Source organism: Rhinopithecus bieti, unplaced genomic scaffold, assembly GCF_001698545.2.
Source record: "Rhinopithecus bieti isolate Rb0 unplaced genomic scaffold, ASM169854v2 scaffold_17826, whole genome shotgun sequence".
Classification (NCBI taxonomy): Eukaryota; Metazoa; Chordata; class Mammalia; order Primates; family Cercopithecidae; genus Rhinopithecus; species Rhinopithecus bieti.
The window spans coordinates 995,308-1,021,905 of record NW_016809016.1 but is presented as its reverse complement, the minus strand read 5'-3'; the positions used below and the strand labels follow the sequence as shown (position 1 = coordinate 1,021,905).

At 44.4% G+C, this 26,598-nt stretch overlaps 2 protein-coding genes across 15 annotated transcripts in view; one reads left to right on the top strand and one right to left on the bottom strand.

The window, feature by feature from the left end:
• Window positions 1-299: 299 nt before the first annotated feature.
• Window positions 300-9,509, top strand: ATMIN (ATM interactor). 5 transcript variants are annotated; one of them, XM_017888204.1, is made up of 4 exons: window positions 300-323; window positions 5,625-5,750; window positions 6,549-6,748; window positions 7,438-9,509. In XM_017888204.1, the coding sequence occupies exons 3-4, from the start codon at window positions 6,555-6,557 to the stop codon at window positions 9,245-9,247; spliced, it is 2,004 nt and encodes a 667-aa protein (XP_017743693.1). In that variant the 5' UTR covers window positions 300-323; window positions 5,625-5,750; window positions 6,549-6,554; the 3' UTR covers window positions 9,248-9,509. The 5 variants fall into 5 exon arrangements, with proteins under 5 accessions (XP_017743693.1, XP_017743692.1, XP_017743690.1 ...); XM_017888201.1 differs by lacking the exon at window positions 300-323 and adding an exon at window positions 654-1,729; XM_017888200.1 differs by lacking the exon at window positions 300-323 and adding an exon at window positions 654-1,752.
• Window positions 9,510-17,580: 8,071 nt separating this feature from the next.
• Window positions 17,581-26,598, bottom strand: part of CUNH16orf46 (chromosome unknown C16orf46 homolog) — a 22,269-nt gene continuing 13,251 nt past the window's right edge. For 9 of the 10 annotated variants that reach the window (XM_017888210.1, XM_017888205.1, XM_017888207.1 and 6 more), the window contains 2 exons: window positions 24,910-25,827; window positions 24,402-24,710 (listed from right to left, as the gene is read on the bottom strand). In XM_017888210.1, coding sequence (XP_017743699.1) covers window positions 24,621-24,710; window positions 24,910-25,827 — 1,008 coding nt within the window. In that variant the 3' untranslated portion in view covers window positions 24,402-24,620. Of the gene's footprint in view, window positions 18,177-24,401; window positions 24,711-24,909; window positions 25,828-26,598 lie in introns of those variants that run through there. The other variant, XM_017888214.1, reaches the window with a different exon arrangement.

The following is a 26,598-nucleotide window of genomic DNA, read 5'->3' as shown; positions in this document are numbered from 1 at the left end:
TGGGCCCGCCGGATGCTAATGAGCCTGGCGGCCCCGCCCTCTGCCGGAAGTGGCTGCGGCGGGGGCGGGGCCTGCGAGCTGGGCCCCGCGGCCGTGCGGGAAACCATGGCGGCCTCCGAGGCGGGCGGCGGCGGGGTCAGCGGCTCTAGCCGGCGGGTGCCCGGGCCCCTGTCCGGTGGCCACGGAGAGGAGCCGCCGGGCCGCCGGCTCGCGCCCGGTGGTGCCGGGACCCGACTGGAGCGGCGCCGGCGCGGCCGGCGAGCCGACGCATGCAGGCCCGGCGGCCCCCGCGGGCCGCCGGCTGGGGAGCTATCCAGCCGTCGGTGACGTGAGCTGTCCCGGGGGCCGCTGCGCGACCAACATCCTTGCTGCCACCGTGCGCCGGCCTGCGGCAAGCATCCCTGCCAACAGCCCCCGCGCTCACCATGCCACCTGGTCAAGAGCCCCGCCTGCAGGTGAGGCCCCGACGCCGGCCGGCGCGGCCCGGGCGGCTGGCCCTGCGCCTTCAAACAAAGCCGGCCCCCGGGCCGGGCCGCGGCGAACCCCCGGCCTCTGGGGGACGAGCGCCCTGCGCGCCGCCGCTGCCCTGCGGGCCTCTGCCCGCCTCGGCCGGAGGCGGCTTCCGAACCCTCGCGACGGGCCCCGCAGGTGCGGCCTCTGGCGGGGAGGAGGAGCCGGGAGCCCTGGGTCTGCCACACGCGCCGGTTCCCTGGTTCCCTGGCCCCGAGTGTTGTGCCGGGCTTCGGCCCAGGCATTTTACACGTTTTTGCCCGTGACTTCTCACGGCAGTTTGGCGACGGACGCATCGTCTCCATTATATTAATGAGAAACAGATTATGCAACAACCTAGGTGATGCGGGGCTTTAAACCGGGGCCTCTGGTTCTGAAGCCCTGTGCTTGCCACCACACCCACAATTCCGCCCTTAGGTCCTGCCCAGTGGACTGTGTGCCCAAATAACTAGAAGACAGGGTTTTAAATGTTCTCACCACCAAAAGACGATACGTTTGAGGTCAAGGACACGTTAAATACTCTGACTTGATCATTATGCAATGTATATGTGCATCCATGCTGCACACTGCACCCCATCAGTAGGAAGAATTACTGTGTGTCAAATAAGAATAAAAAAATGTTTCAAAGGGGCGGTAGGTTTGCCTCTAAACACCATCAGTCAGTTTCACGGTGTTGGTAAGATCAGCTCAGGATTGAGACCTAAGGGAAATTGCCCTGTGGCTCTTCTTTAAGAGGGGGACACAGTAAATACACCATGACAATAGTCTGAACAACCCTCCATGTTATGCAAAACGGGGCAGTCATTTTCAACCCTGGGACACATCTGTGACAAGCTTATTAAAAATCCAGATGTCCAACCCCACCCCAGACCTATTAAGTCATAATCTCTCAGTCATTACAATGGCAAGTTTCCTTCCACCACTCTAGGCCAGCAATGACATAATTCAAAAGCGCAAGTCATTGAAAGCAGTTCTGCGAATATGTAGCTTTTGATGATCAGGAGTAAATTTAGAGTACCCAGAGTATTGCATGTTCTGTCTGCCCATAGTCAGGCTTCTGATATCAAAGAATTTCACAGCAGAAAACTCTGAGGTTGTAGTCTCTAGTAGGACAGATGTGTCGCCAGTGAAGGGTGATCTGCTCTTACCAGCATCTAAACTGAGGTACAACAACGTTCTCAAATGAAGATCAGGGAGCCAATCAGGAAATGTATTTGAGGTATGCTGAGGAAGACCCTGCAGGTAGGGCTGAATTGTTGGACTGAAAAGCTCTAGGTTTCTTTCAGCACACAAGTGTAACTCTGGGAATGGCTTTCAACCTATTGTTTTGTTTTCATACTAAATTGTAACTAAATCCTTTTTTTCCCTATTGTTTTTGTGGTTTTTTGTTTGTTTTTGAGACAGAGTCTCACTCCATCACCCAGGCTGGAGTGCAATGGCGCCACCTCAGCTCACTGTAACCTCCACCTCCCGGGTACAAGCAATTCTCCTGCCTCGGCCTCCCTAGTAGCTGGGATTACAGGCACCTGCCACCACACCCTAATTTTGTTTTGTATTTTTAGTAGAGACAGATTTCACCACGATAGCCAGCCTGGTATCGAACTCCTGACCCTCAGGTGATCCACCCACTTCGGCCTCTCAAAGTGCTGGGATTCCAGGTGTGAGCCACCGTGCCCAACCTAAATCCTTTATTTAATCATAACTTAGAATGAACTATTTCTTAATAGTTTCTATTGTTCCTTTCTGTGGACTTGCTGTTAGGAGATCTAGCTGTTTAAAAACCCTGGTAAACATCTGTTGAACATAAAGATACCATTTACTTTTCAGGATTGGTTAGTATACCGTAGGTTTGTTTCTAATTATGTTGGGTTTTTTGTTTTGTTTTGTTTGAGACAGTCTCACTCTGTCGCCCAGGCTGGAGTGCAGTGGTGCGATCTTGGATCACTGCAACCTCCGTCTCCCAGGTTCAAGCGAGGCTCCTGCCTCAGCCTGCCTAGTAGCTGAGATTACAGGTGCATACCACGACGCCCAGCTAATTTTTGTATTTTCAGTAGAGATGGGGTTTCACCATGTTGGCCAGGCTGGTCTTGAACTCCTGACCGCAAATGATACACCCACGTCAGCCTCCCAAAGGGCTGGGATTACAGGTGTGAGCCACTGCGCCCAGCCAGGGAAAACTTTTTTTTTTTAGCAGGAATTATACCTCACCAGATCCATCACTTTTTTTCTTGACAAACAGACTGACTTTCCTGTCTTGTCCTGGCTTTCTAACCACAGTGCCCAGGGGCCCCTGAGCAGCTGCTGTCTTGGTGCCTTCCTTTAATGAAGGTGGGCTGTGTGACACAATAGCCATCTATGTGATGGTGCCCAGTATGGTGATCCGTACCCTCAGTCTGGTTACTACATAGAAGGCTCTTGCGGGTCTTGCTCTGTTACCCAGGTTGCTGTCAGACTCTTGAGCTCAAGTGATCCTCCTGCTTTAGCCTCCCCAGTAGCTGAGACTATAGGCTCTGCCACCATACCCTGCCTCAAACATTGTTCTTTTTCTTTTGTTTGAGACAGTCTCACTCTGTCACCCAGACTGGAGTGCAGTGGCATGATCTTGGCTCACTGCAACTTCTGCCTCTCGGGTTCAAGCAATTCTCTTGCCTCAGCCTCCTGAGTAGTTGGGACTACAGGCATGCACCACCACGCCCGACTAATTTTTGTTTTATTAGTAGAGACAGGGTTTTGCCATGTTGCTCAGGCTGGTCTTGAACTTCTGACCTCGTGACCCGCCTGCTTCAGCCTCCCAAAGTACTGGGATTACAGGAGTGAGCCGCTGTTCCAGGCCTCAAACATTATTGTTGATACCTGTTTTCAAAGTACTGGAAGGAGGGAGAGGTAAGGACAAGGAACCGGGAGGAAGGCTGGCTGGGAAGCTATCTTAGGTTTTAAGAGCTGTGTTGACCAGAGACTCCACCTACATTCTGCCCTGAGTATCTCATTGGCAGGTTTTCTTATAGGCAGTGGAAATTTTCGGTCTTGGTTACAGCTGCTTGCATAATTTCTTTCATTGTTTATATATTTTCTAGATTATATTTTCTTCCTTTCCCCACTAGTTGCTGTATGGTTCTTATTTTATTCTAATCATTCTTCCCAAAACACCCCACCCGCAACCAAATCTTCCCTTCTTAACATAAATGATGAGCAATCCCTTCAGAACGAGGATGGGTGAGAATGAGGAATTGGACTGCAAGCTGTAGAGTATGTGCTGCCTTCTGGTTTGATGTGGGTGCCTAAGGTATATGGCCATATTCCATGTCTGTAAGGAAATCCAGAAATCTAGCCCAGCCTTGTGTACGGTGGGATTCATGGAGAAATGAAAGCTCTGAGGATTCAGGGGCAGGAAGAATAGAAGTAAATGCACATTTTTTTATTGCTAGAGATTCTTTTGTTCCTTGTGTATGAAAGCAGTGGAGGGGACAGGCAGGCACTTAACCTCTTATCAAGCAACATTTATATTTGTAAAACATGGCTTAGAGGATTTTGTGTTATTTTTAGTCCAGAGGTTTGCTTTTAATGATTTGCCAGAAATTTTTTAAGGAAAGGAAAGGTTCCAAGTTGCTCTATAGACTATATTGTGCAAAGATTTCTAATTTTAAATTTAGAATAAGATGACAAAGCAAACCGTTTCCTTCTTGGATGCTTTCTCGGAAGGCAGTCAGGTGGTACTAGAGTAGCTAGAAAGACAGTTTTCCTAGTTTTGCTATAGTTCTTACAATCCTTTCTTTTCACCCTCTACTCTTCAACCGTGTGTTCCTTTTCCGCTTGTGTATTTTCTTTCTGTCTTGTTACTGGATTGTTTCCTCTCATAGGTTCTTTATTCAGTTATGTGCACAAAAGATACAGTACAAAAAGTCTAGTGCATTTTAGTCTTGAAAGTATATAGAACTTCAGAATAAAAACACCACTTTCTCACTGAACTTCCATTTTATCGTGCCATTGCCATTTCTCATCTCAGCCATCCTACCGTTGAGCTTATTCTCTGAGGACAGAAATGGGAAGAAGGCCCCAAAAGCAGCGGGTGGGGGTGGGAGGAGGCTGCTGTGCTGGCGAGTGGTGGGATGTTGGCTCTCGGAAAGCAGGGGCATGGACAGTGTCAGCTTGTTGCCATGACAGTGAGGTTATTAACATCCACTTTGACTGTCTTTAGTGGTCTCTTCCCCCCGCATGATAGTTTTGGCTTAGATGGCCACCTGAAGAGATTCAGTATAATGCTACCAGTTTTTATTGAACATTTATTCTGTTCAAAACATTCCCAAAGGCAACAGAAGATACACACAAATCCCTGCCCATGAAAAGGTGTGGGGCATTAGAACGCATTCTCTTAGGTGTCATGAAGTAATGAGAGAAGACAAAGTAGTTTGAAGCTATGGAGTAAGGGACTTCGAGTATCCCAGGCTCAAGAAGTTGGAACTTGAACAGTACGGGGGTGCTGCTGAAAACGTTTGAGGGCGGTAATGGCATGATCGAAGCTATACTTGAGAAAGGTGAATCTGATAAAGTATGAGTGAAAAAGAGGCTGAAGGTCTAGTAATTAGATTAAGAGGCTAATGACAAAATCCACATAAATAGGAGGACTTGAACAAAGGGGCACTGAAAAAGAAGAGGACAGGAGATAGTAAAAGGCATTCAACGATGAGAGCACACACTACGGGGGAGCATGAGGGAGGTTGGAAGGGATAATGAAAGGATTACCGAGCATCACTGACAGTGTCTTCAAAATGAGCAGGAATCTTGTAGTGATCCTAATCCGTGGTTTTATGGAGCATTTCACAGCCTAGGAACATACAAGGGGGACATCTCCCTGGAATATAAATTGACTAAGAGGAGTTCAATTACGGTCAAATGAATGCAGGATTTTAGAGTCTTGCTTAGTATTCTCACCACATTTCTCACCACATTTAATCTACTCATAGTCTTTTTCTCTTACCGCTAACACTAGATGGAAAAACTATAAGTTAATTAAAAGTATTTCACAAAATGTGCTCGTTTTCAGTCATTCTGTTTCCACTCCAGCCTGTTGTGTTGGTTTTTTGAAATAATTATTTAAAGTAATTTTCGTTTTGCAGGATGGCATAGTCAATCCAACAATAAGAAAAGATTTGAAAACTGTACCGAAATTCTACTGTTGTCCAATCGAAGGCTGCCCCAGAGGCCCTGACAGACCATTTTCTCAGTTTTCTCTCGTAAAACAGGTACTATATACTTCTCTGAGGATGAGATACAGAGGCTATAAAGCTATTGTGATTCTGATTACTTAGCAGACATAACTACAGAATCGAGTAGACAGCTGCTTGTGAGAGGAGATGCCTGCATGTCTCCCAGTTGGTATAAACCTGAGTATGCTGTCACACAAGTGGAAGGAAAAGCGGCTTGGTCTGGAGGGAATATGTCTAGAAGTGAGTTAAAATAGAGAGAGTAAACCAGTTCAGCAAAGAATGAGAACATGTTTGCCCACAGATTTCCTCTGTGAGTCTGCATACCTCCGAGGGCCGAGAGCAAAGGCACAAAGGAACTGTTCTTCCCAGGGGAATAAGAACCTGCAGAATCCAGGAAAAGAATAGTTTTGGAAGCCGCAATCTTAAGAGGAGGGAGGGCCCAAGTGACTGGGACAAGAGGTGATTCAGAACTGGAAGAGATTGGCATCTGAAATGTTCCCCCGAGGGTCTGCTGGTGGTGTCCGAGAAGAGCATAGGAAAGACATTTTTTTCCCCGCCCACAGCACTTACAGATCAGAGTGTAAATGCTGGGGACCATAGTTGTTTCCAGAACAATCCCCTCACTTTTCACAAAGCCAAGCAACAGGAAGAGGCATATATATAATTTTAACTGCAATGTGCCTGCTTTTACATTCTTTTGACTTGGACTGCTGTATTTTATATGTTATTTATATTAACAGTGTAAAATCATTATTAATTTGGGTGGATGAGGGTTTCTGAAATGTTTTGACCAGTTGCTGTTTTTCATCTGAATCCCTTCTGTGTTCTTCCTAGCACTTTATGAAAATACATGCTGAGAAGAAGCACAAATGTAGTAAGTGCAGCAATTCATATGGTACAGAATGGGACCTGAAAAGACACACAGAGGACTGTGGCAAGACCTTTCGGTGCACATGCGGCTGCCCCTACGCCAGTAGAACGGCATTGCAGTCTCACATCTACCGAACGGGCCACGAGATCCCTGCAGAACACAGGTGAAGGGAAAGAAATGATGGCACAAAAGTTAGTAGCTACGCGAAGCATTTCACGTGAAACATCCTGGAGAGCCAGGGGTGTGGGAAGAAAAAAGGCTTAGAAAATGTGTGATGTCGAAGAAGGAAGCTTTTGAAAATGGAAGCAGGTCTTGCAAATGACCCATGTCTGGGCCTGAAATCTTGACTCAGTTTTTTCCCCTGTTTTTTCTGCTAACCCTCTTTGAGAGTCTGTTGTTACTTCCATTTGAAAATCTCAGCTTCTAGAATTTTCTATTAGAGGGAACCAAACTGCCAACGAATAAATTTTATCATGAAACTACTTCATTTAAAGGTCAAATTTTCATTTAGTGTGATAGCTTCCTGCCTTAGAAATGATAAAACTTGCATTATGTAAGTCTTTTAGCTTCTTTTGGCTTAAAGATCTGAGTTGTGTTCTAGTACTTAGATCTTAACAAAAAAAAAAAAAAAAAAAGGTATGCTCCCTCCTTTTCTGTTTGCATGTTTCTGAAAGTTCACCTGCCATAATAGGACCAACTCCCAGAGTTGCGAAAGAAGGGATTTATCTTGTCTGGGTTGAATATGACCTCTGCTATAGAGGGAGGAAATGACATTTGTCAGTGAGGATAGAGTGTCATGGTCAAAGAAAGTTGTATTTTAAGGTTTTGTTTTTGCTCTGTCATTGTTTTCAGGGACCCACCTAGTAAGAAAAGGAAAATGGAAAACTGTGTGCAAAACCAGAAGTTATCCAACAAAACCATTGAATCATTGAACAACCAACCAATCCCTAGACCAGACACTCAAGAACTAGAAGCTTCAGAAATAAAACTAGAACCATCTTTTGAAGACTCTTGTGGCTCTAACACTGACAAGCAGACTCTTACAACACCACCGAGATATCCTCAGAAGTTGCTTTTACCAAAGCCCAAAGTGGCTTTGGTTAAACTACCCGTGATGCAGTTTTCTCTCATGCCTGTCTTTGTGCCTACAGCCGACTCCTCAGCCCAGCCTGTGGTGTTAGGTGTTGATCAGGGCTCTGCCACAGGAGCTGTGCACTTACTACCCTTGTCAGTAGGAACCCTGATCCTTGGCCTAGATTCAGAGGCTTGCTCTCTTAAGGAGAGCCTACCTCTTTTCAAAATTGCTAATCCTGTCGCTGTTGAGCCAATAAGTACTGGTGTTCAAGTGAACTTGGGTAAAAGTCCATCTAATCCTTTACAAGAACTGGGGAACACATGTCAAAAGAACAGCATTTCTTCAATCAACGTGCAGACAGATCTGTCTTATGCCTCACAAAACTTTATACCTTCTGCACAGTGGGCCACCACTGATTCCTCTGTGTCATCTTGTTCTCAAACTGATTTGTCGTTTGATTCTCAAGTGTCTCTTCCCATTAGTGTTCACACTCAGACATTTTTGCCCAGCTCTAAGGTAACTTCATCTATAGCTGCTCAGACTGATGCATTTGTGGACACCTGTTTCCAGTCAGGTGGGGTCTCCAGAGAAACTCAAACCAGTGGGATACAAAGTCCAACAGATGACCATGTACAGATGGACCAAGCTGGAATGTGCGGAGACATTTTTGAGAGTGTTCATTCGTCATATAATGTTGCTACGGGTAACATTATAAGTAACAATTTAGTAGCAGAGACAGTAACTCATAGTTTGTTACCTCAGAATGAGCCTAAGAGTTTAAATCAAGATATTGAGAAATCTGCACCAATTATAAACTTCAGTGCACAGAACAGTATGCTTCCTTCACAGAACATGACAGATAATCAGACCCAAACCATAGATTTATTAAGTGATTTGGAAAACATCTTGTCAAGTAATCTACCTGCTCAGACATTGGATCATCGTAGTCTTTTGTCTGACACAAATCCTGGACCTGACACCCAGCTCCCATCTGGCCCAGCCCAGAACCCTGGAATCGATTTTGATATTGAAGAGTTCTTTTCGGCCTCAAATATCCAGACTCAAACTGAAGAGAGTGAACTTAGCACCATGAACACCGAGCCAGTTTTGGAGTCACTGGACATAGAGACTCAAACGGACTTCTTACTCACAGATACCTCTGCTCAGTCCTATGGGTGTAGGGGAAATTCTAACTTCTTAGGCCTTGAGATGTTTGACACACAGACACAGACAGACTTAAACTTTTTCTTAGACAGTAGCCCTCATCTGCCTCTAGGAAGTATTCTGAAACACTCCAGCTTTTCCATGAGTACCGATTCATCTGACACAGAGACCCAAACTGAAGGAATCTCTACTGCTAAAAATATACCTGCTCTAGAAAGCAAAGTTCAGTTGAATAGTACAGAAACACAGACCATGAGTTCTGGGTTTGAAACCCTGGGGAGCTTGTTCTTCACCAGCAACGAAACTCAAACAGCAATGGACGATTTTCTTCTGGCTGATCTGGCCTGGAACACCATGGAGTCTCAGTTCAGCTCTGTAGAAACCCAGACTTCTGCGGAACCACACACAGTCTCCAACTTCTAAAACTAACAGTGGAGTCCGTGTGTGAGACAGCATCTACCATTTCCTCTGGATAAAAACTATGGACTGGGGACAACAGTATTAATTCGATTGAATGTAGTTGATGCAGTTGCTTAGCTTCTTTGCGATTCTTTGCCTTTTGAACTTGTAAACAAAAATTTGTCTATAAATGTGAGTGTATTATAAAGTTTGAGATGTTGATCTAAATTGTTTTTGTGTTGCCTACATTTGCCTTTTCACAGCTAGTCTATCCATGTTAAAAAAATGTATTTCATACCTTTAAAACCTATAGCCATTTAGCTGAAGCCCAGCTTACCAGGTTCAAGGGTACAGACTTCTCAAATCTACAAAACATTTTAGTCAAAGTGCGATATACTTAAATTGCAACTAAAATATCTTTGGCAGTGCTTGTTAGAAATTCCTGATTCCTGTTACTAATCGCTAAAGAAACGGGATGCTGCCACCACCATAGGATTTAAGCAGTGGTGCTTCCGTACTCTTAGACTTCTGCTGCCTGCACCTTCGTCAGCTTTGACGCCTCTTTTCTGATTTAAAGACACCAAGGAAAACTACAACTCTCTTTAGCTTTGAAGCAGTTTTCATGTAATCAGTGCCACCTCTTCCCTACATGAACTATTGATAACCGCATACAAGTGTATAGCACTTTACACACAAGAGGTTTATTGATGTAAAATTTTCAGTTAGGGAAACAGCAGCAGACCAGGCATGGTGGCTTACCCCTATAATCCCAGCACTTTGGGAGGCCAAAGCAGAAGGATCACTTGAGCCCAGGCGTTCAACATCAGCGTGGGCAACATAGGGAGACCGTGTCTCTGGAAATTTTTTTTTTTTTTAATTCGCCATGCATAGTGGCATGCGCCTGTGATCCCAGCTACTTGGGAGGCTGAGGTGAGAGGATCACTTGAGGAGGCTGGGGCTGCCATGAGCCATGATCATGGCACTGTACTCCAACCTGGGTAACAGGGCAAGACTCTGTCTCAAAATTTAACAAACAAAGCACCTAGTGTAGTGTTCCTGCTAAATAAGGGTAGGTTATCCAAACCATGGGAACAGGGAGTTAGGGAAACATGCCTATGACCTCATCTTGGTGTGTGCCCTGTGAAGATCCTTTCTGCTCTCCACAGTAGGCCAGAGCTGGAGGCTTTGGAGCTGTTGCCCAAAGTGCACCCACAGACTGGATCTGAGTTTTGTCACTCAAAAGCAAGAAGAAAAGTGGGAAAGGGGCATCCCCCATTAGGTTTCAATACTTTACACTTCTACTAAGCTTGATAGGGCAGCAGGGCAATCTACAATTATTTTAAAGTGAATTTCCTTCCATCCACCATTCTGTATCTTTTCCTTGAATAAGAAAACATATCTAGCAAGGATATTACTTGTGCCTTGAGGCTAGCAATCATAGGATAGATTCATCTAAAATACGGTATTCTGCATTTTTTTAAGAGAATAATACCAAACAGTCTTCAAAGAAAACAAAGAAGGTGAAGACCTGTTGCTTCAATAATCAAGAACGCTTCCTGTGTTTTGAGGTGGGAGCATGATCAAGTATACTTTGGGGATTTTCTGTATTTAGGAGATCTTGGATTCTTAATTGTTGGCCAAGTTCCAGTCAAGTAGGAATCAGTGCAGCCTGTAAGTTCGCCACATTCACACACACACACACACACACACAAATGCTCCTTTCTGTGGCATATGCTTGTGTTACTGAAAGCTAAATCCTCAAAACCTAGTAAGGGGACAAATGATTCATTAAAGTAAATTGATGGTTTTGCTACTAATTCCTATCCCATACATTTGATACAAAAGAAGTGTTGGTAATGGATAAATAACATACCTTGGGCAGATGAACTCAACCTAGTAGGTGAGATTTTGCTTTGGTGGGTCACAGTTGCCTATGAGTGTGGGTTTCCAAACAAAAAGCCTTAACTTAGAATTTCATTATGTTTTAGATTCATCACTGCCTTTACAAGAAACACTTCTATATATATATCAGTCATCCTAAACTACAAGGCCGAAACATGACACATTTATGAGGCGTTTATAATGAAGAACTAACAATAATAAAATGAGTAAAAAACACGTGATCTAACTGGCTTATATAACAAAAATTTTTTTTGTTTCTGTGACAATGTTTGTAAATCTAGCCAATAGAGTTATTTACAGAAAAAATTGAGCATGTAATAATACAAGGACTGTTTCCCCTCAAAACCTGAACCTGAATTATTTGTAAAAACTGAAATTTAGTGATTAAAGAGAAGCCAGAATTGTACCTTTTTTGTGAATTCTTGAACCTACCCATAAATATGACTAATTTTATTGCCTTAAGTTTTCACACTCATTGTCTTCTGAAAGCCATATGATAAAATGATTTTATTTCATCATACCCAGTTATTTTCATTATTGCTTTTCTTTTGTTCATGAAAATATGCTAACAATTTTCCTAGAAAAGACACTCCAGGTAATACGAGCCGGATGGCTGACTATAGGTCCCTAATGCTTGTTGCATCCACAGAAAAGGACCAAAAGAATGAATAAAATACATTTTGACTACAATATCTAAAAGAAAATGAGGCCTGGCACGATGACTCACGCCTGTAATCCCAGCACTTTAGGAGGCTGAGGTGGATGGATCACCTGAGAACAGGAGTTCGAGACCGGCCTGGCCAACATGGTGAAACCCCATCTCTACTAAAAATACAATAATTAGCCAGGCGTGGTGGTGTGCGCCTGTAATCCCAGCTACTCAGGAGGCTGAGGGAGGAGAATCACTTGAACTTGGGAGGCAGAGGTTGCAGTGAGCCAAGACTGCACCACTGTACTCCATCCTGGGTGGCAGAGTGAGACTCTGTCTCAAAAAAAAAAAAAATGCTGGAGTAGGCCAGGCATGGTGGCTCACGCCAGTAATCCCAACACTTTGGGAGGCTGAGGTGGGCCGATCACGAGGTCAGGAGATCGAGACCATCCTGGCTAACACAGTGAAACCCCGTCTCTACTAAAAATAAAAAAAAAGCCGGGCGTGGTGGCGGGCACCTGTAGTCCCAGCTACTCAGGAGGCTGAGGCAGGAGAATGACATGAACCTGGGAGGTGGAGGTTGCAGTGAGCCGAGATCATGCCACTGGACTCCAGTCTGGGCAACAGAGCGAGACTCCATCAAAAAAAAAGAAAAGAAAATGCTGGAGTATGTCAGGGGAGTGGTGGAGAACCTGTGGCACACACAGACTCGGGATGGCCACAGAGAGAAGGAAGTGAAACACCCCGCTCTGCCACCCCATCTCCCCAGTCAGGATCAGCTCAGAACCAAGATGGATTTCTGTCTGGGAAAAAAAAGGCAGAAGATCGCCAACAGGTCCCATTACCACCACAGACACCTGTAGTCTTTTCTGCTGGGGAATCCTGCAGTTCTCTCAGGCCCTGAGCCCAGTTTAGAAAGCTGCCTCAAATTTACATGGCTGTGTTACTGCAGAGAAGAAGCCCACATTGTGACCCAAGCTGCTACAGCATAGCATCATTTTCAAACTGGACCCACTGCTCTAGGGGACAGTAACCACTGTATCTCTCCAACCCTGAGGCTCTGCTGTCACTATACCATCTCACACACAGTAGTGCAGCATCCCCCAGCTGAGGTACCACAGCTCCCTACTCCTTGGGAACAAGCTGCCCAAGAGGTGCTCCATCTTACCCGTCCTAGAGGCAGCACAGTCCTGAACTCAACTACTCAGAACCTAGGCCTAGCAGAACAGCCATGACCCTAGCACCCAAGCCCATGCAGTGCCCTGCCTCCAAAGGAATAGGAAGTCTTGCTCAGCGGGGAAGCCAAGCTCAAGCCAGTGGACCAGCCCAGCATCCCTCAGCATGCAAAAAGCCTGATACTCCATCCACAAAGGAGCCACACTCAACCCGGTATGCCAGCCACACAGTCTCCTGCAGCCTAGGCCATTGAGGCACTCGCAGGCATTGCTGACATTGATTACAGCTGAAGAACCTGCATGAAGACCACACTACTACTGTACCCATGCAGAACCAAAGCCAATGTGCCTTACTCAACTGATACTTAGGCCCCATCTGCACATTAAAGCCTTTCCCTATGAAAGCCACTCTATAGAACTGGAAAAGGCAGCTGATCCATCAGCTGCAAAGGAATCAACATAGGAACACAAGAAGCATGAAAAAGCAAACAAATATGACACCAACAAAGAAACACAATAATTCTCCAATAACTAACCCCAAAGTTAGAGAGAAATGTATGAATTTCTTGAAAAGGAATTCAAAATAATGATCTTGAGGAAGCTCAGCAAGACATAAGAGAATACAGATAAGCAAAATAATTCTTGATCTGAGTGAGAAATTCAAGAGAGATAGATATATTTTAAAAAGAACTAAACAGAAATCTTTGAAGAATTTAATGAATGAAATAAAAAATACAATTGAGAGCTTCAAGAGCAGCCTAGATCAAACAGAAAAAAAAAGGAATTTCTTTCTTTCTTCTTTTTTTTTTTCTTTTTTTTGAGATGGAGTCTCCCTCTGTCACTGAGGCTGCAGTGCAGTGGTGCCATCTCAGTGCACTGCAACTTCCACCTCCTGGGTTCAAGTGGTTCTCATGCCTCAGCCTCCTTAATATCTTGGATTACAGGTGTTTACCACCACACCTGGATAACTTTTGTATTTTTAGTAGAGAGGAGGTTTCATCATGTTGGCTAGTCTGGTCCTGAACTCCTGACCTCTGGTGATCTGCCTGCCTCAGCCTCCCAAAGTGCTGGGATTACAGGTGTGAGCCACCACACCCAGTCAAAAAATAAAAAGAATTTGTTAACTTGAAGACAGCACTTTTGAAATAATGCATTCAAAGGAAATAGAGAATGAAAAAGAGTGAAGAAAGTTGACAGGACTTATGGGGACATCACTAACAGATACTCACACTATGAGATTTTCAGAGGGAGATAGAGAAAGGCACAGAAAGCTTATTTAATGAAATAATAGCTGAAAACTTGCCAAGTCCTGGAAGAGATATATGGACATCCAGATCCATGGCACTCAAAGAATCCCAAATAGATTCAACCCAAAGAAGTCCTCTCAGAGGCACATTGTAATCAAACTGTAAAAATTCAAAGACACAGAGTTTTAAAAGCAGTAAGAGAAAAGCATCAAATCATATATAAGGGAATCTCCATTATACTATCAACAGATTTCTCAGCAGAAACCTTGAAGCCCAGGAAAGAATGGGATGATATAGTCAATGTTCTGAAAGAAAAAAAAAAAAAAAAAAAACTGCCACCCAAGAATGCTATACCCTGTCATTTAGAAATGAAAATGAAATAAAGTATATTTCAGACAAGCAAAAGCTGAAGGAATTCATCACCACTAGACTGGCCTTACAAGAAATGGTATGGAAGTACTTCAACCAAAAGCAAAAGGATGGTAATTACTTTCATCATTTTGTGTGTCATAAGAAAACATATGACAGTATAAAAACTCACTGGTAGAGGTAAATTCATAATCAAATTCAGAATACACCATTACTCTAATGGTGGCATATGTCTTTCAGATCTCTAGTATGAATAACTACAGCTATAATACACTGTTAAGGAAAACACAATATAAAAAGATGTAAATTAAGACAAAATTTTAAATTGTGGAGGAAGGGCAAAAATATTTTGTGTGTGGGCCGGGCGCGGTGGCTCAAGCCTGTAATCCCAGCACTTTGGGAGGCCGAGACGGGTGGATCACGAGGTCAGGAGATCAAGACCATCCTGGCTAACACGGTGAAACCCCGTCTCTACTAAAAAATACAAAAAAAAAAACTAGCCAGGCAAGGTGGCGAGCACCTGTAGTCCCAGCTACTCCGGAGGCTGAGGCAGGAGAATGGCGTAAACCCGGGAGGCGGAGCTTGCAGTGAGCTGAGATCCGGCCACTGCACTCCAGGCTGGGTGACAAGGCGGGCCCCGTCTCAAAAAAAAAAAAAAATTTTGTGTGAGTATCTGTACAGGACCAAAGTTGTTAATCAGCTTTAAAATGTCTATTACATGTATAAGATTTTTCATGTGAGTACCTTAGTAACCACAGAAACAAAAATTACCTCAAATACACAAATGAGAAAGGAATCAAAGTTTAGCACTGCAGAAAACCACCAAAACAACAAAAGAGGAAGAAAAGAACAAAGGATATATAAATCAGAAAATAATTTTTAAAATAGCAGGAGTAAGTCTTTGCCTATCAATAATAACCTTGGGCTAGGTGTGGTGGCTCATACCTGTAATCCCAGCACTTTGGGAGGCCAAGGGGGCATGGATCACAAGGTCAAGAGATCGAGACCATCCTGGCCAACATGGTGAAACCCCGTCTCTACTAAAAATACAAAAATTAGCTAGGCGTGGTGGCACATGCCTGTAATCCCAGCTACTCGGGAGGCTGAGGCAGGAGACTCACTAGAGCCCGGGAGGTGGAGGTTGCAGTGAGCTGGGATTGCGCCACTGCACTCCAGCCTGGCAACAGAGCGAGACTCTTTCTCTAATAATAATAATAATAATAACAACCTTGAATGTAAATAGATTAAATTCTCCAGTTAAAGATATAGAGTGGCTGAATGGATTTAGAAAATAAAACCTGCAACACCATCCAACTACATGGTGCCTGCAAGAAACTCACTTAACATGCAAGGTCACACAAAAACTAATGTGGAGGGACGGAAAAAGTTATCCCATGCAAATGGAAACCAAAGGAGAACACGAGGAGTTATACTTAGATAACACAGACTTTAAGTCAAAACTGCAAAAAGAAAGTCATTATATAACAATTAATATAACAATTTTAAATATATATGCAACCAACACCAGAACACCCAAATATATAAAGCAAATATTATTAGATCTATAGGGAGAAATAGACTGCCATACAACAATAATAGGGGATTTCAGCACTCCACTTGTGGCAATGGACCAATCATCCAGAAAATCAACATTAAACTGCAAAATAGACCAAATGGACCTAACAGACATTGACAGAATATTCCTCCAAAACACAGCAGAATACACATTTTTCCTCAATAACACATGAAACACGCTTCCGATCAGGCTAAAGGCTTACTATTGTTCCCACGCAGCTAAGTGCCCAGGTTCATCCTAATCGACCTGAACACTAGTCACTGGGTTCCACGGTTCTCTTCCGTGACCCAGGCTTCTAATAGAGCTATAACACTCACCGCATGGCCCAAGGTTCCATTCCTTGGAATCCATGAGGCGGAGAACCCCAGGTCAGAGAACTGGAGGTTTGCCACCGTCTTGGAAACGGCCCACCACCATTTTGGAAGCCTCCGGCCACCATCTTGGGAGCTCTGGAATCAAGGACCCCCACTATAACAATATCACTCTGGGGGGTTTAGGGAGGCAGCCTTTGAAGTACTATGCAGTTTTATTTTCCTTGTCTCTCACAATATATCCATGTGTGTTGTCCTCTGAAGCGTGTTTAAGTGGCATTAATTAGATTCGACAACTAGGAGGGGCAACATATATGCCTTCATACTCTCAACTTCTAAATGGCTCTGATTTGTTAAATGACACGAATTTTATGTACGTACGTATGTATGCATGCATGTATGTATTTATTTTTGAGATAGAGTCTCGCTCTGTTGCCCGGGCTGGAGTACAGTGGCACAATCTCAGCTCACTACAACTTCTGCCTCTCGGGTTCAAGCAATTCTCCTGCCTCAGCCTCCCGAGTAGCTGGGACTACAGGCATGTGCCACTACGCCCAGCTAATTTTCTGTATTTTTAGTAGAGACAGGGTTTTACCATGTTGGCCAGGCTGGTCTTGAACTCCTGGCCTCAGGTGATCCACCCACCTCCCAAAGTGCTGGGTGATCGGCCTCCCAAAGTGCTGGGATTACAAGTGTGAGCCACCACACCTAGCCATGAATTTTAATCTAGTATCTTCAGCAAAGTGTTAGCCAGTAAAATGTTCTTAAGGCCAAGAAGATAACTACATTGTTTTCAGTGTTTAAATCCAAAGGATTCTCTCAGTTGTTGGAACGGTATTTATTAGTAGATACACTGATATTTTAGTTTACATATTCAGAGAGGCAGGCTAAAAAAACAAACAGAGATGGCTCTCAGGTTGTCAGTGTTCTTGACGTTTACAGGGGCACTGCGTTTAAAAATCAGCTTGCTTGCAAGGAGCAAGGCCCAAACTATGCGAATAAGTAAAAGCCGCACTGTCTATGCCATACTTGAGCTGGAACACTAACAATATTCAGTTTCTTCAACAAACTCCAGAAAAAAACCTAAATGTTTTATTGCCTTACTAATAAATAACAAAAACTAATGAATATTAGTAAGATAATTTTATTTATTGCTTTACTAATAAATAACAAAATAAAAACTGTGTTCCAACTCCACACATTCCAAAATAGTGAAGTTTGACCTATGAGAGACCACAGCCATGGCCCCGCCACTAGCTTTTGGTACTTTACTTGGAAACAAGTTACTATTACAGAACATTAGGCTGCAAAAAAGAAACCACAAAAAATTTAAACAAGTGATACTCTTTTAGCATCAGTGAAATCGTCCAATATATCTGAAAATGAAAAAAAAAATTTGTTTTGAAATTATCTCCACGGTGACTTTGTTATTCTCAAAAGTACATATATTATATTACCTCTGCATATAACCTTTTTTTGAGGGGCGGGCTGGGGAGACCTAACAGAGCGAGCTGATGACTATGGCAGGTTTAAGTAAGACCTTGCTCCAAGCTTGGCGTCTTCTTACTGCTGCTTGCAGCGTTTGACTCTTTTGCTTTCTGGTGATCCACCGCTTTTCCATGTCGTGGGTGAAACATTCGCTTTTATGATTACATCTCAACCATGTTGCTGCTTAGGACTGAATGCGAAACTGACCCCTCTCCTACTGTCTTCTTTTTCCTGTGCTGTAACGAGAAATTTAGTGACTTCAGAAAATGTAGAGCCCATGCTGCAATAAAAATGTGGCAGAAGTCAATGAATCTGAATTATGACAAAACAATAATGAACCAGTAAGACTCCCCTCAATAACTTTTTCCTTGGTAGACGAAACTAGTCTCTAAAAACCAACAAGCAAACAAACAAACAAAAAAAAACAAAATAAAAAACTTTTCTTTTAAAAGTGAGCCCACCAAAATTAAGATTTTAATTTTGGGAAGTCATCACTTCAGCAAACTATGCTTTAGGAATTTTTTACTCTATATTGTCTTATTTCAACTCATGGAAATTTTAGTTTTGTTATATTTTAGAGTCAATACTATTAAAGAACTGCAAGCTGGTATCAATTTTTTTGCACCTTCTTTTTTGGTAACATGAGATATATATATATATCTATATACATGTTGGCCAGGCTGAACTCGAACTCCTGACCTCAAGCAATCCACCCACCTTGGCATCCCAAAGTGCTGGGATTACAGGTGTGAGCCACTGCACCTGGCCACATGCGATATATTTTATTTTTTTATTTTTTGAGACAGAGTCTCGCTCTGCCGCCCAGGCTGAAGTACAGTGGCATGATCTCGGCTCACAGCAAATTCCACCTCCTGGGTTCAAGCCATTCTTGTGCCTCAGCCACCCGAGTAGCTGGGATTACAGGTACGCACCACCATGCCCAGCTAATTTTTCTATTTTTAGTACAGACAGGGTTTTGCCATGTTGGCCAGGCTGGTCTTGAACTCCTGACCTCAAGTGATCCACCCGCCTTGGGCTCCCAATGTGTTGGGATTACAGGCATGAGCCACTGCGCCCGGCCAATGCCATTTATTTTTAAAGAAACTCACAGCCAAGATGTGGTATATTTTAAAAGCATTTAAATCACTATTCTGTTACAAGGTATGTGCTTAACTAGTAAGAACTCTTCAGAGTTAAAGTTCTCCAACTACCAAAATACCAAGTATTTCTCAGACATCCTACTTTCCTGAAATTTAGGGCAGTCAGTCATGAGGATTTTGTTGAACAGCCAAAGAAATTAAAATAAGAGTCATGAACAGTAGTAAGCCCAGTAGTATTTATTCCAAATTCAGTATCGGATTTCTTTTTACCTTCAGAGGACATGCAGATTGGAACAAATGAAATCACTAACAGTTCTTTCATGTTTAGAGGTTTAGTGATCATGGTTATTCTCGGGCAGATACAAAGGAAAAAAAAATAGAGGCTTAGTGAATCGTCAGAAACCTTGTGTGGTGCTGAAAATAAGAAACTATATTATGTTTTCAAGCTAGCTCTCCTCAAGTTTTAGTAAGTGATGAAACTGGTTGGGCATGGGGGCTCATGCCTGTCATCCCAGCACTTTGGGAGGCCAAGGCAGGTGGATCACTTGAGTCCAGGAGTTTGAGAGCAACCTGGACAATGTGGCAAAACCCGTCTCTTCAAAAAAAAAAAAAAAATTAGCTGGGCCTGGTGGTGTGTGCCTGTAGTCCCAGCTCAGGAGGCTATGGGAGGAGGATTGCTTGAACCCTGGAGGATAAGGCTGCAGTGAGCTGTGATGGTGCCACTGCACTCCAGCCTAGGTAACAGAGTGAGACGCTGTCTCATAAAATAAGTACAGAAACTGTTTCTTTTTTCTTTTTTCTTTTTTCTTTTTTATTGTTTTGAGACGGACTCTCGCCCAAGCTGGAGTGCAGTGTTGGGATCTCAGCTCACTGCAACCTCTGCCTCCCAGGGTTCAAGCAACTTTCCTGCCTCATCCCCACAAGTAGCTGGGATTACAGGCATGTGCCACCACGCCTGGCTAATTTTTGTATTTTTAGTAGAGACAGGGTTTTGCCATGTTGGCCAGGCTGGTCTTGAACTCCTGACCTCAAGTGATCCACCCACCTCAGCCTCCCAAAGTGCTGGGACTATAGGCATGAGCCATCATGCCCGGCCAACTGTTTCATTTTAAAAGAAACACAGGGGAGGAAGATTTGTAGTTTAAGCTAACCAAGAGAGAAAAGCCACTTTGATATATACATATGAAGCACAGATTGCCAGTGCTTGCTAAGTTGTATCCCACATAGTATTGGCTGCCTCTTCATATTTACACCCGTTCAGCCCAAGCAGTGAGTGTGGAAAAGTGAATTGTTAAACATTAAAGAACTCTGAATATTGGCATTAAATGTAAATACATTAATTTAACATCTTCGACTTATCTTGAAAACCTTGCCAAACCAATAATGCACATTCTCCTGAAGACAGGAAAAGAGAACGCCCACAACTCTTCCTGTCACTCAGGGTCCTGGCTGAATGGACCCTCCTGTTACTCTGACTCTTCTCACAGAAAAGCAGACTTGGCAGGGTGCGGTGGCTCACACCTGTAATCCCAGCACTTTGGGAGGCCGAGGCGGGTGGATCGCTAAAGGTCAGGATGGTTCAAGACCAGCCTAGCCAACCTGGTGAAACCCCGTCTCTACTAAAAATACAAAAATTAGCTGGGCATGGTGGTGGGCACCTGTAATGCCAGCTACTCAGGAGGCTGAGGCAGGAGAATCACTTGATATCATTTGAACCCGGGAAGGGGAGGTTGCAGTGAGTTGAGATCATGCCACAGCACTCCAGCCTGGGTGACAGAGGGAGACTCTGTCTCAAAAAAAAAAAAAAAAAAAAAAGCAGACTTATGGTTGCTTCTTAGCTTCTTTCTAGAAGGGACCTAGGCATGTGCCACCAGGAGACCCTAGAGGACCAGCACAAAATGGAAAGCACATGTGCCTTCTGGGATGCGGCAAGCTGGGCGTTCTCCCAGCTCCCTTCACACTTGTACCAAGGCACCTGCTTGATCTGTAAGTAAAGCTGTCAGAGAAGCTGCAGCAAAGGCGGTGGGCTCCAGATTCCTAATTCCCTAAAGCAGTGGTTCTCAGCTAGGGTATTTTGCCCTGAAGGGGCATGTGGGAAAGTCTGGACACGTTTTTGGTTGTTGTGACTGGGGGTGGTATTGGCATCTAATATGTCAAGGCCAGGGATGCTGCTACACATCCCACAGTGCACATACAGGCCCCACCACAATGATTCAGCCCCAAATAGGGCCAAGGTTGAAAAGCCCTGTCCTAAAGTTAGGCCAGGTGATGGGGTGGCTTTCAGCATTGCTGTAAATACAGCACACAGCTGGGCCATTCAGTCCTCCCATTCAATCCTCTAAGAAGTTATGTATATTGTTTAGAATGTATTGGGGCTGGGCGAGGTGGCTCACTCTTGTAATCCCAGCACTTTGGGAGGCCAAGGTGGGTGGATAATTTGAGGTCAGGAGTTCGAGACCAGCCTGGCCTACATGGTGAAACCCTGTCTCTACTAAAAATATGAAAATTAGCCGGGCGTGGTGGTGCACACCTGTAATCCCAGCTACTTGGGAGGCTGAGGCAGGAGAATTGCTTGAACCTGGGAGGCAGAGGTTGCAGTGAGTTGAGATCGTGCCAGCCTGGGCCACAGAGCAAGACCCTGTCTCAAACAAACAAACAAACAAAAAAAGTATGTGTTGGTAGAGAAGGTAAGTCCCCATAGTCTTAGGTTAAAAAAAACTAAAATTTCTTTAGGGTTTTTACTATCATCATCTTTTGAAATGTATAAACTGAAATTCATTTAGTGTTTTTTTTTTTTTAATTTTCACATTAGGAAATCCAGGATCCAGAGCAAGACTGATCAAAACCTAAAACAGAAACAACTGTTCACCATGTTGAGTCTCTATAATAACAATGTTTGCAGGCAAGTTAAATGCATTAAAATGACAGAACTATTAAAAATTTCAGACATTACTCCCTCATTTTATAGGCAAAGGCAGAAATGCTCAGTGGCAAAGTTGGGGTATTAAAAAATATACATCCTAATGGTTCTCAGCTCCTAGGAAAAAGGAAGATGGTTCTCATTTTTACTTATTGCAGTCAATACTGGATTTATCCTGAGACTGTGTCCAAGAAAATATACAGATGCTTTTTGATCTAGGAGATTGAACTTGAAAAGTTTTTTCCCGGAACACCTCGTATGCACAAATTTAGTACTAGAGTCAAGCCTTAATCTGCAGAGTGATGGTGTTTAGACTGGTACAGTGGAAATACAGGCAAAACCGGATGAGGAAAAAGGCAAGAGAATTAAGATGGACTGGACCCAAACAAGAAGCACCTTAGTTGACAAGTTGCAAAGGTAAGTTCTGAGAACCCATTCAAGAGTAAAGACCCATCATCAAATATCCAAATGCCAGCTCGCAGGCCAAAGGACTTCCATACAATTTTGAATAGTCAGTCATTCATTAGAGGGAAATTATCTGGCTTGTTATATTTGATCCGCTCAGTACATTCAGGAAAAACACAGATCTCTATTGGAGTTCAACATACATTACTTGGTCATCTTCACCACATCCTGTGTCTGAAAATTGTCCCCATCTTACAGGAAAAAATGACATTCTTGAGCCCTCCTTCCTGCAAATATCACACGATATTTACCACCCAGTACTTCAAACGTCCCCAACCTGTGAAATATAGTTTGAGCCTTCAGAAACCCAGACTACAAAGCTTAATGCTGTCCTGAACAAAACCAACCCTCTGTTGAACAATTTCTTCTTGGGTTAGAGGAGGAAAATGATCCCTGATCCCCATGCATATATGCAGGATTAAAAGAGAATGTCTGGGAAGAGGCCTTGGATTCTTATTTTATTTATTTATTTCTTTTAGACAGAGTCTTGTTTTGTTGCCCAGGCTGGAGTGCAATGGCATAATTTCAGCTCACTGCAACCTCCGGAAACCTGGTCTCTACTAATAATACAAAAATGAGCTGGGTGTGGTGGTGGGCACCTGTAATACCAGCTACTTGGGAGGCTGGGGCATGAGAATCACTTGAACCCAGGAGGCAGAGGTAACAGTGAGCCAAGATCATGCCACCGCATTACAGCCTGGGTGACAGAGCGAGACTCTGTCTCAAAAAAATGGAACAAACAAACAAACAAAAAACCCCTAGGCAAACAGACAAGACATTACAAAGACCACTATGGAAGCAGATATTTACAAATACAGTCATATATTCTGTCTACTCCATCGTTTAGGAGACAGGAAATCCAGAGCTCAAGTCCAACCTACCTTAAGCAAATTCAAACTATGTCATTACAAGGCAGCTTAATGATTACTCATATCACAGAATGGTTCATCAGGATATGTTGTCTACATAGCAACATCAGTTGGCATTTAAAATATAACTCATTTACAAATGTCATTTAATTTAGATACAACTGTGGGAATACGAGTTGGGGTAAAATGAGGGTAGAGGAAGGACAGAGGGAGAAAGTAACAGCCCCTTTCCAAAAGTGTCTGGGGTTGAGGGTTTCCAAATATTAGATGCAAAGGCCAGAGGACGCATCTGAGGTGATAATCACAGTGATCTTTTTATTTTTTTCCCAAAAAGTAATTTTTTTTTTTTTCTGAGACGGAGTCTCCCTCTGTCACCCAGGCTGGAGTGTAGTGGTACGATTTCGGCTCACTGCAAGCTCCACCTCCCGGGTTCACACCATTCTCCTGCCTCAGCCTCGCGAGTAAGTGGGACTACAGGCACCCGCCACCACGCCCGGCTAATTTTTTGTATTTTTAGTAGAGACGGGGTTTCACCATGTTAGCCAGGATGGTCTCCATCTCCTGACCTTGTGATCCGCCCACCTCGGCCTCCCAAAGGGCTGGGATTATAGGCATGACCCACCCCGCCCGGCCCCAAAAAGTAATTATTCTTAACCTGCTGCCCAGGCTGGATTTTGTAGCACTGTGGCTAAAATTTCCAGACCCAGAGATTAATATGAGGGTGCAATCTGAGGATATAGCAACCTGAACATGCAGGAGACGGCAGACAGCGTATATGCATGGAAACAGTCTGAGGGCGTGACACCCTGGACACACAGGGTCTCTGATGCCTTGCACGTCCTGGACACAAGCTGGAGTTTCCTTTTCCTTTTTTGGAGGTGGAGTTTCGCTCTTATTGCCCATGGAGTACAATGGCACAATCTCGGCTCACTGCAAACCTCTGCCTCCCGGGTTCAAGCGATTCTCCTGCTTCAGCCTCCTGAGTAGCTGGGATTACAGGCATGCGCCACCACGCCCGGCTAATTTTGTATTATTTTAGTAGAGACGGGGTTTCTTCACGTTGGTCAGACTGGTCTCGAACTCCCAACCTCAGGTGATCCACCCGCCTTGGCCTCCCAAAGCGCTGGGATTACAGGTGTGAGCCACCGCGCCCGGCCGGGGTGGGGCAGAAAGGGCACCTGCCAGACGGCTCTGGGCTGGCCTGGGGCCAGCATGGAGGGAAGGAGGCCCTTTGGATTCCCCACCTTCTGCGTGGCTTTTGCTGGGTGTGGACTTGAGGCAGGCAGGGGCCAGGGCTGGCATGACCAATTGGCATTTTGTGAATGGCTAAGTAGCAGAAGCAGGTAACACGTGAATATGGTGTTTTAGAGAATAAATCCCAACCCATTCACAGAGGTTCAGTTTTCTTCGGTTGTACTATAAAAAAAAAGGAGGAAAAGAAGAGGAAAACCGGTTTGACGGAGAGGAGAGAAAGAAGGAGTCAGGGGTGGGTGAGAAATGAGAGAGAAGAAAGAGAAAGGATGGCTGCATCTCAAGCAGTGCTTATTCCCAGGGGTTCTCCCATGACCACTCAGAGGATCCTGTGGGTAGAGACCGGAATGACAACTCTGCTCACTGTGAGGGACGGCAAGAGAGGTCTTGGGAACACTTTGGTCTCCAGCATCTGGGGCCTGTTTTCCTGCTTGGCCTTTTGGGTGATCACAGGAGGTCTTGAATCCTTGGCTTGGAATTTGGATTTGTAGTTTTGCACTCCCCGTTTCTGCAGAAGCTGCAAGGCAGCAAGATAGCGAACGTTACTGGAGTCTGAAGGGCACGCCAGGTTTTTCTCAGACAGGAGGGACCAATGCAGGCAGCACTGCTCCGGATCAGCCAGCAGGGATGTCCGGGCCGCTGGGGAAGGGGAGGATGGCGTGTCGTTGACCACAGTGTGTTTGGCCAGCTCACTGGGTCTCTTTTCACCTTTCCCATGTGCTGTTTTCAAGCCATAAGCACAAGCCAGACACCCATCCTTTTCCACACTCAGCACCTTCTCTTCTGACTGCAAGAAAGAGTTCTTACTCTTCTTACCCAGCACATCCAAGGCATTTGAAAGCGAAGCCTTCAGGGGTGGCAGAACTAGGAGGGCCCTGGAAGTCAGGGGGCCTGGGATGGACAGCCCTCTGTGGACCCCTCCACTGGGGTTCCGAAGGGCCTTGCCCCTACTAGTGTCCGGGATGGCCCAGTCTTCGGTGCACCAAATAAACTCCTTGATTTGCAGACTTTTTTTCTCTGTTCGAAAGTAGGTGGGAAAGCAGATGTTGCTAATCGCCCTGGAAGCAGTGCTGGGGCCCTGGGGGGCTGCCTGAGTCTGGGAGGGGCTGTTCTGATCCTTCTCTGGGCCCCCCTCCGTAGGAGGCTTGGCCTCGAGGCTCCTGTGGGACAGGTTAACACACACCAAGCAGTCGCTGCAGGCACCTTCCCCTACCCTCGCCTTTTTTGGTAACTTCCTCGGCCAGATGCAGGCAGCTGGAGAAATCCTTCCCCACCCTTGGACCTGCAAATAAAGCAGCATGTTACTCCTCCAGCCGAGGGGCCCAAACTGTCCTTGCTCCAATTTTGGCCACATTCCCATTTTGGCAGTCTTATGTGAAACAATATTCTTATTTATTTTTTACTACCCCTTCCCCCACCGATAATTTTCTTAAAATTCATTCACTTAAAAAAAAAAATTCTTCAAAGTTTCAAAGCATGAAAAAAAAGTAGAAAAATATCTACTTTCACCCCTACAAAGTAATAACAGTATTTGTAATAGGATTTGTTAATCCTAAATACTAGCAATGGCATTTGTTAATACTAAAACACTAAGCAATAGTATTTGTAAATGGCCACTTTGAGGTACTGACTATATTTCTTTTCAAATGCACATTTAAATTCGAAGCTATTAAAATAAAACGAAAACCGTTCATACTTGGCCCACCAACAAGGATTTCGAGCACCACCAGTCTCTGCTTCCCATACCTGGGGAACACTGTTGCTTGGATAGGCTGGAGGGAGACCCAGGAGCAGAGGCAAGTCCTGGAATGCAGAGGAGCCCTGCATACCCAGGGACACCTACTCCCCATCCACGCCCAGAGTCCTCTGGCTGATCTTGCCACAGAGATCACGGTGAAAATAGGGTTGCCAGATAAAAACACAGGATCACATTTTGGACATACTTATACTGATAAAGTAGGTGTTATCTAGTAATCCTACGTTTAATCACTGGATTAGACCAAGTTTTCTTATAGTTTTATGCCTTTTTTTTTTTTTTTTTTTTTTTTTTTTT

Bases quoted from the DNA above. Each gene is read 5' to 3' on its own strand.
- ATMIN (XM_017888200.1), top strand. From the start codon at position 1,732: ATGCTGAGGAAGACCCTGCAG. The intron at 1,753-5,624 runs GTAGGGCTGAAT...TTCGTTTTGCAG, and splicing joins TGCTGAGGAAGACCCTGCAG to GATGGCATAGTCAATCCAAC. The intron at 5,751-6,548 runs GTACTATATACT...TGTTCTTCCTAG, and splicing joins AGTTTTCTCTCGTAAAACAG to CACTTTATGAAAATACATGC.